General features: G+C 37.1%; 1 protein-coding gene across 1 annotated transcript in view; it reads left to right on the forward strand.

Moving 5' to 3' along the window:
* bcl2l11 (BCL2 like 11) overlaps nucleotides 1-8904 on the forward strand; it is a 21973-nt gene extending 13069 nt beyond the window's left edge. Inside the window, exon 4 of the mRNA XM_016288795.1 lies at nucleotides 7848-8904. Within this exon, the coding sequence (XP_016144281.1) occupies nucleotides 7848-7964 (117 nt within the window). The 3' untranslated portion in view covers nucleotides 7965-8904. The remainder of the gene's footprint in view (nucleotides 1-7847) is intronic.
* The last annotated feature ends 357 nt before the right edge of the window (nucleotides 8905-9261 follow it).

A 9261-nucleotide genomic window follows, 5' to 3' on the forward strand; every position in this document is an offset into this window, starting at 1 on the left:
ACTCAGAATATGACGCAAACCTGCAATAATTAAATGTTAAACAACACAAATATCCTTTATGTATTTAATCCCATTCTATTAACCAATGTCTTTGCTTCTGATCTTCGATGATCCAGTTCAAACATACTAATAAGCAAAAATTACCCTAGACAAACATTTGTGTGTCTTTTTTTTGTTGCTGAAGTGTGTTGAAATTTCTTCTTTTGCATTCTACTGTACGGACGTAAATTTACTTTCCCTTCAGCCTGAGGCTTATTCATTTCACTTTTGGTGTGAAAAGGCTTTTTTATATTTAATATTTTTTTTTAATATTTGCCAAAAATATAACTTTTTTTTATTTTAAAAACAAACAAGCAAGCCCTGTCCAGATTTAAAAAGTAACGCAAAAGTAACGTAACGCATTACTTTCCATAAAAAGTAACTAAGTAATGTAATTAGTTACTTTTTTATGGAGTAACGCAATATTGTAATGCATTACTTTTAAAAGTAACTTTCCTCAACACTGGTATTTATATTGTTTTTTACCTCTGATTTTCACCGCAATGTCTGAACTGTCCTGAGCGCGTTCGCGCCTTCTTCTTCAGCCGGCGTGTGACGCGTCTTCTTCTTCTTGCTTTATGGCAGATCGCAGACTTATAAGTTCATTACCGCCACCTATCTCTCAAATGGACCTAGGACACTCCTAATTGAGATTGTAGATAGTGTCAATGGTCCATTTGAGAGATAGGTGGCGGTAATGAACTTATAAGTCTGCGATCTGCCATAAAGCAAGAAGAAGAAGAAGACGCGTCACACGCCGGCTGAAGAAGAAGGCGCGAACGCGCTCAGGACAGTTCAGACATTGCGGTGAAAATCAGAGGTAAAAAACAATATAAATACCAGTGTTGAGGAAAGTTACTTTTAAAAGTAATGCATTACAATATTGCGTTACTCCATAAAAAAGTAACTAATTACATTACTTAGTTACTTTTTATGGAAAGTAATGCGTTACGTTACTTTTGCGTTACTTTTTAAATCTGGACAGGGCTTGCTTGTTTGTTTTTAAAATAAAAAAAAGTTATATTTTTGGCAAATATTAAAAAAAAATATTAAATATAAAAAAGCCTTTTCACACCAAAAGTGAAATGAATAAGCCTCAGGCTGAAGGGAAAGTAAATTTACGTCCGTACAGTAGAATGCAAAAGACGACATTTCAACACTTCAGCAATAAAAAAAAATAAAAAAATACGTTTGTCTAGATTAATTTTTGCTTAGTATGGTTGAACTGGATCATCGAAGGTCAGAAGCAAAGACATTGGTTAATAGAATGGGATTAAATACAACATTTTATTGCAGGTTTGCATATTCTGAGTTGCATTATTTTTATTTTAGGAATACTGAATCTGTTTTTTTTTTGTGAGGGAGATGAATTAATGCATATTCATATTTATTTTAGAACTACAGTAACATCTTCTGATTTCTCTCAACATGGGGACAGGAGAGCTGTCAATCAATAAATTGAAAAAAAAGGAACTTTATTTGAAAAAGTAACTTAGATATTCTTTTGTAAATTAAAAAGTAATGCGTTACTTTACTAGTTACTTGAAAAAAGTAATCTGATTACGTAACTCGCATTACTTGTAATGCGTTACCCCCAACACTGATAAATACTGTTCAGTTTTTTGCACAGACCGATTGTTTTGTGTATTTACACATCAATGTATCATCACAAGCCGCAGGGTTTAATTTGGATTTGTTTGTGTATGTTTTATGACTCTCAAAGCCGTGATTCCCATCCACTTACTTATACGACTGACAGATTGCAACGGTTTGAGTTAAAAATCTCTGTTTGTGTTCTACTGAAGAAACAGTCACCTACATCTTGGATGCCCTGGGGGTAAGCAGATAAACATCAAATTTTAATTTTTGGGTGAACTATCCCTTTAAGTAAATTATAACGTAGACCTTTGGTTTTCAAACTTTTGAACCTTTCTGACCTCCATTTTCCACAATATTTGAAGTCCCAGTGAGTTCCATTTTTTTGTAAGATATTTTTTAAGGATTAAGGATAAGGATTTAAAAAAAAATTATTCACAATTTCTACTCCGTATTTTAGAGCTTGGCATAACTAGAAAAACATGATCTTCTGTAAAAATGTCAATGTAGTTGTATAATTTGTATTCATTTACACCCCCTTTGCAGGTCTAGAAATAATACATTAAAATTATGCTTAAGGACATTTATAATATCCTCAAGTCTCTAAATATGACCTGGTCCCTAATTCATTGTAAGTTTATGAGATTTTTTGGCTTGTTTTAGCCTTCGCCAGACAGAAATTGTAATTTCAATCACTTAGAAAAGCAATATCACACCTCTCCCACTCAAGATGCTCGATTTGAGGTATTAGGACGAGTTATGTGCCTAATAACGTCTAACACTTTGTGTTAGGGATTTGAATAAAGCTCTTACAGTAAGTATGAGGAATATTAATGATGCTTGGCACCAATAAAAAAAAAAAATTAAGAAAGACTTGATCAATCAAATATCTTTTGGCAGCCTTATTTATTAAATGCAGCAGCACAAGAACTCAGTGTGAGCTTTCCGTTCGAGTTCCTCTCATAACTAGAAAGATAATCAGAAACTTCAGCTGGGATTTATTGGAGACCCTATAATTGTCCTGGATGTGCAGCGTTACAAAGTCTGTTTCCAGATCGTTCGCTCTCCTCAGCACTTCTCCAGCGCTGGCTCTGATGGAGGAGTGCTGGTGTGATATGCTAGCACTCTGTTAGTAAGCACCGCGCTAATGCAGAGCAGATGTCTGGCCACAGAGCTGCTTGTTGTTCCAGCACCGCTAATGTCTGCATCTCGCCCTGCAAAATCGCACATGACGGACCTTTGTCAGCTCTTTGCATCAATGCTCTTTTGTTGCAGGCCTCTTCCCTGGAGAACTGGAACAGTCCAGTTTCTAATGAGTCATGCGGCTACGTCTCAGGAGGGGATTGCATGCGTTTAGGTCCGAACATGCTGCAAACTTACTGTCTCCCTGAGGGTTAGTGCTGTTTGAGTGACTAGCAGCGAGTCAGAATCTCAACTGTCCTTTCTGGCGCAGCTGGAATGAATCGTTGGATGCTTCATCGAGTAGATAAAGATGCTTCAGTTGACCTTAAGGCCCGTTCACAAGATAATTGTACAAATTCGATGAAAACAACACAAAGAAACAATATTGTTGGAATCACATCCAGAGTGATTTTATGAACAATAAAACATTGACAGCCAATCAGAATCCACCTGACTTTAAAGAGCTTGAGCATTTAAAGCGGCAGATGACAAAACTGCAGCACATGCTTATGTTACACTGAATATTATCGTGCATTGGTGTGAACACTAATATAGTTATATGTATCATAGTTATCGTTCTTGGTGTGAACATGCCTTTAGTCGGGGTAGATGTTATATTTAATATGATATGGATGAAAATGTGCAAGGGTTAGAAGTACAGTGCATTCAGTATGTTTTGTTGTGTAGTTTGGTGGTAAATCTGTGAATGCATTAGCAGCTCACTACAGTCTGTGAGGATTGTTTTGCTGGGCTTTGGCTTTGAGTTGTGGCAGCTCTGTTTTTCTTGCATGTGGTCGCTGGGTTAGACTCCATTGTCCCTGTGAGATGAGTCAAGGATGCCACTCTTCTTCCCCCGTATGCTCTCTCGGTTCGTCCCCTGTCCCACAGTACAGATAGGACTCTAGATAAACACCATCTTTTGTGTCAAGATTGTTTTTAAAGCTAACAGTGATGAATTGATCCCAGATGAAGGCGAGAGCTGATCTGTGTCGACTCAAACCGGGCTGAAATAGTAAATAAGTCTGTTTTTCCGCAGCGGCACATGCGCTAATTGTGCCTGATTAGAGGGATGCGCCTCTGTCATTTTACTCGATCTGCAGTGTCATGCTGGTTTTGAAGACACGCTCACCACAACCAAGAGCCTTTTCGTGACCCGCTTAAGTTGTGCATGCAATACACAACTGCGCTTTCGTAACCGCATATGAACGGTTATGCAAACTATTGATAGACCTATAAATCTTATGCTGTTTGGCTGTTTTTGGGTCATCATATCTGTGTCCAATTAATGGAAGCATTAAATCTCCCTCCAAATTTTAAAACAAAAAGTTCAGACTTGGAATTCTGATTGTGTTTGAAGCGGATTTAAAATGTTACCATCCATAAGGGGCTTGTAACACACTTAAAATGTTTGATTGCAGTCAGATAAAAACAGTAATTTGTCCTTTTTAAATGTCATGTAAATGCTTTAGTGCAATTGAGATCGTGCCAGTGGTTTTTGCAAATACGGACTAACAGACCTAGGATATAATGTGAATATAGCTCGGCTTCGTACAGCATTTATACATTATCATGCATTTAAAAATTATTTCGTTTAATCGCACTACAGGCTATGCATTGTGCACTTGATATTAGTGCTGGGCGATATAGCAACATTTTATTCTAAGGTCATCACACATGAAGTGTATGATGTGTGTACACATATGGAGTAAATGTAAAACAATTGTAAATATCTTTGCAGAAACAATGCATGAAATATGAAGGCAACTATTTTATAAACTTGTCTTAAACATATCCTATATGTTCCGAAATATTATAAAATAATACAAATGCTAAATATTTCTTAACCAAAATGAAGCCATTCAGTTTTAGAGGTCAACTCAAAGTCAAGGCAGTTCAAGTTCAAAATGGCAAAGTACTGTATAACACCAGTAGTATGCTATAAAAAAAAAGAAGAAATATATATATATCAGCAGATGTTAGCCTGTCACTATCATGCAAACGTTAAATATCAAACATACAATAGTAGTTCTTTACAGGTTTTTCATTGCACTGCACTGCTTTTCCATTGTTTTTCAGTGTAATCATGCGCTTGACGGGCATGTTTGACCATCTAGTCTTGTGCAGCGTCTCATGCATGAAGCAGAATTTGTATGTAATTTTGTAGCATTGGTGTATTGTCAAAATGTCTAATTGTAACTTTTCTAATATTTTTACTCAAAACCATGATTCCTTGATTTAAAAAAAATAAAATATAAAAAGGTAAACGCAAAAGATTGTTTGAATTAATCACCCACCCCTGCCTGCATCTCCGTGGTTGAGGAGATTCCCCGCTTTCATGTTAAGCGCTTTGAGTACCCAGAAAAGCGCTATATAAATGCAACTAATTAATTACTATCTTATTTCGTGCAACGGCAATCCTACTGTTTATCGCTACTGGCCATTGAAAACTCATATCAGTAAACAGCACTTCTTCAGATCAAGCTTCCTGCATATTTAAATCAATATGTGGCACTGCTTCCTCTCTGAAATGCCCCTTGTATTTGGTTCACCTAAACTCAGTGACCTCGGGAGTTATTTTGTTGTGGAAATCATTGACTCGCAGTGATGCGTGGTTTAGCGTTGACTCACTCAAGTCCAAATGAACGTCATGTGAAAATATGCAGCATTTGAAACGAGTGTTTCTCTTTGAAGCACATTCGGTTTGAGCGCCACAGTCCCACTTACTCATGATTCTCTTTTATAACCATGCACACACACACACACACACACACACACACACACACACACACACACACACACACGGTGAAATCTCCCTCCATTTCACTCCACTTCCTCCTCACCTGTTTCCTCTGGCTGAATACACAATCCTTCCATGGGCACGTTGTGATTTTTGGCAGGGCTTTTACTGAATTAAAAGCTGTTTTTTTCACTCTCTGTCTTTGTTTGCAAAGAAAGTGTTTTATGACAGGGCCTAATTTAGACCCCATGCAGGTCAATTGTATACATAGACGCACACCTGCCTTGATTCAGTGATTTAGTTAATTAATGTGTGTGTGTGTGTGAGAGATAGCCAGGTGAATCTCATAAAATGGGTAATTTCACTGCAAAACCAAAAGAAAAAAATAAACTAGATTTTGCATAAAGAAAAAGGCCTTTTTTGTGACATTTTGTTTTTTAATGTGACATTATTAGTATATATATATATATATATAAATAATTTGGTTTACTAATTATATAAAATAAATAATATAAATGAGTATTTATATAAATAATTTTGTTATTTTGAAACATTTGTGTTTGGATTGTGGGCTGAAATACCAGTTTTTATGAGATTCAACCGACCTGTTGATAGTTGCCATCTGGGAGTAGATTATCATCTTATCGTGGAGGTGAGGATCAGGCCCCGGCCTGCTGTTTTTCATCCTCCTTTCATTCTCTACAGGAAAGGCTTTTTTTCTGGCTTGTAGAGTGCGTTTCCTCAAGATTTCCTGCCAGTCTCCTGGGGGAAATGCCCTCGCTGCTTATCGCAGTCATTCAGCATGCTGGGTGAACGCAGCGCAGAGCTGCAGGCCAGAAAGAGGCCGCCTGGTTCAGGTCAGCCGCTGCCAAATCTCACAGACTCGGAGATCACCAGATAACCTGGCAGCTGCTAGTTCCTATATTGCGTTTGTTGTAGATCTGACCGGCATAAAGATACTGTAAATCCCTCAAAGCATCAAGGTCTCAACATGGTATTTCATGTGTCAATGTGGTGCAGAGTGTCACGGTATGTGCTGAAGGACTTACCTGGGCGGCTCTTTACTGTAAAGATTAGCAGCTCCGAGTCAGAATGATTTCAGCATGTGCGTACATGCACTAATATACTTTCAAAAATAATAGATTAGTAAGGTAAACAGTGTTATTTTTAGCATTTAGCTCTAAATTCAACCCCTTTTCTAAAAAGCATTTTAGCATTTAGAAAATGTATGTAATTAATAGATGCAACATAGAGTTAGTGTGCTATGCTAAAATGCTTTTATTCAAGCTAAACCCTCAATTTAGAGTCACATCGCTATGTTTGTGCCCTTAAAAGCAAAATTACAGCTATGAAATGCTAACTGTATTATTTATATATTTTATATATATTATTTTGATAACAATTCCAACAAATGCAATATAGCGCTGCAGTGATAACGTATTGTTGTAAGCCAACCTCTCAACAATACGTTAGCATAACTCTGGTTCCCTCGATGAAAAGCCAATAGGATTTTTCATTGGCTTATGGGTTATTGCTGAAAATAGGCTCTGTGGCCAACAAAATAATCTCTATGATAATTTTCTCAAAGGAACACAACTTATGAATTTTGAAGCTTAAATACAGTCGCCAGAAGTAAAAAGCTAAACATAGGCTATACAAACAAACTACATGCTACCATTTAGCTTCTGACGACTCTTTCAGTCTTTATTTATAAAAATTGTACCTGGAAACATGGTAGGGTTTTAATGCCACTATAAATAAATAAATAAAAAGGTCATAATATTTTGAGAATAAAGTCATAGCATTGTGAGATTAAAGTTGTAATATTTTCAGAATAAAGTCATAGCTTTGTTAAATTAAATTCCTAATATTTTTAAAATAGTCCAAATTACCACAACAAAGTTGTATCATCATGAGAATAAACTTTGTATTTCGTATTAGTATTTGTAGTCCCATTTAGCCACTTGTTAACAACTTCCTTTTTCAAGACATGTAAATCTTAAAAAATGTATTTTATGGTGTAGAATAAAAGATGAAAATGTCTTGAGGTTGTCTTTACCAAAAACCTTATTTCAGCCCAAAAACCCATTGACTTAAACAATGAAACCAGATGTGCAAAATGCTAACTCGTTTTTGGCCTACAAGAATATGCCATCCCTAAAGAACATTGGGAATCCAGCACCTTTTTCTTGTTAGCTGTCAGCAGCGGTTGTCTATTTGCATTGTACTATGCTATTTGATTTTAATAACATGATTCTCAATTAAATGCCTTGTTTTTCTCTCATCCGAACAGGCCGGTGCAGGCGGGAACAACGCGGCCCAGCTGCGCGCTCCCAACGAACACGCCATCATCATGTGGATGAACGACCTTATCGGACGTGTAGTACAGTTTTTCCTGCGAAGGAGATGATTGACACATTGAACGCCCAGCAGACGCGTAGCAGACATGTAGCATCATACATCACCACCCTCACCTGACTGTAAATATGTACATAATAAGGGATAACAGCAGTGCTGCTCTTCCGCAACCTCTCCGGGTTTCGGCGTTCAGTTTTGGACCTGTCGGGATGTGTGCAGACCTGGACGGATACATAAATCGGGAACCCTCGGCCATCCATAGACTGACTCACAGCAGAGTTTCCTGCGTTCACATGGAAAGCTGAGCCATTAGATGCTGTGTTGATGTGGAGGTTTTTCTTGAACCCCATGTGGAAAACGTGCCTTCATTGCATGTTTGCCCTTGACACATCTCTCTTTTTTGTCTTTACCCTGTCTTTTTCTTTATTGCTTTTATATTTATTTTCACTGTATTTAATTTGTACATTTTGTGTATAATTTCATGAACGTGGACGTTAGTCGATCAAGCGATGATATTAGTGGTTCTGCCTGTCCCTCATGTGTTCATTGGCTCCAAGTTTGCACTTGCGATTGGTTTGCATAGTCTATACAAATCAGATAGAATAGAATATGATAAACGCCAAAACAGAAAATGAAGTTAGAATTTGAATGAAATTGCAATTGAAGACATTACCGAAAGCATCAACAATATATAGAAATTTGACCTATACCATTTGCATGATGATTTACCTTTAGTCAGTCTTTTTCTTGGATTTTACATCGGAAATGCATTCTCACTTTAACGCCAGATAATTAAAGTCCTTTTCACATGACTCACGTTACATCGGGAGACTTTGAAGCACTGAGCTACTGCGTTGTAACCTTTGTTACAAATAGGAGGGACGCATGAATATTTATTAGGTTATATGATGTTCACTCAGTAGTCTGTATACTGATATGGTCGCCGTGATTTTGCCAAGTAAGACATGTTCCTGCATCAACATCTTTAGTTGATCCTGAATCAACATTATTGTCCAAAAATATAGACTTCACCCAATCCCTACCCCTAAACCTAACCCTACCCATAATTTATTCCTAAAAACAGTGTGAAATGATAGCTGATTAACAAGGGTGTAGAAGCACCTAACCCTGATTGTAAGCCTAAAACAGATATTGCCTGAAAAGTTATCCCTCAATTCTGATTGGTTGATAGGAATGTTGTTCCAGGATCAACAAGGATGTTGATCCAGGAACATGTTGTACTTGGTGAAATCACGCTCACCATACTGATATACTGAAATGAAGACATTGAGATTTCACTCGTGTTCAAGTCGGTCATGCGAAATTCGCCGCTTCGACCGACTGAAAGC

Source organism: Sinocyclocheilus grahami, unplaced genomic scaffold, assembly GCF_001515645.1.
Source record: "Sinocyclocheilus grahami isolate Dianchi unplaced genomic scaffold, SAMN03320097.WGS_v1.1 scaffold234.1, whole genome shotgun sequence".
NCBI lineage: Eukaryota > Metazoa > Chordata > Actinopteri > Cypriniformes > Cyprinidae > Sinocyclocheilus > Sinocyclocheilus grahami.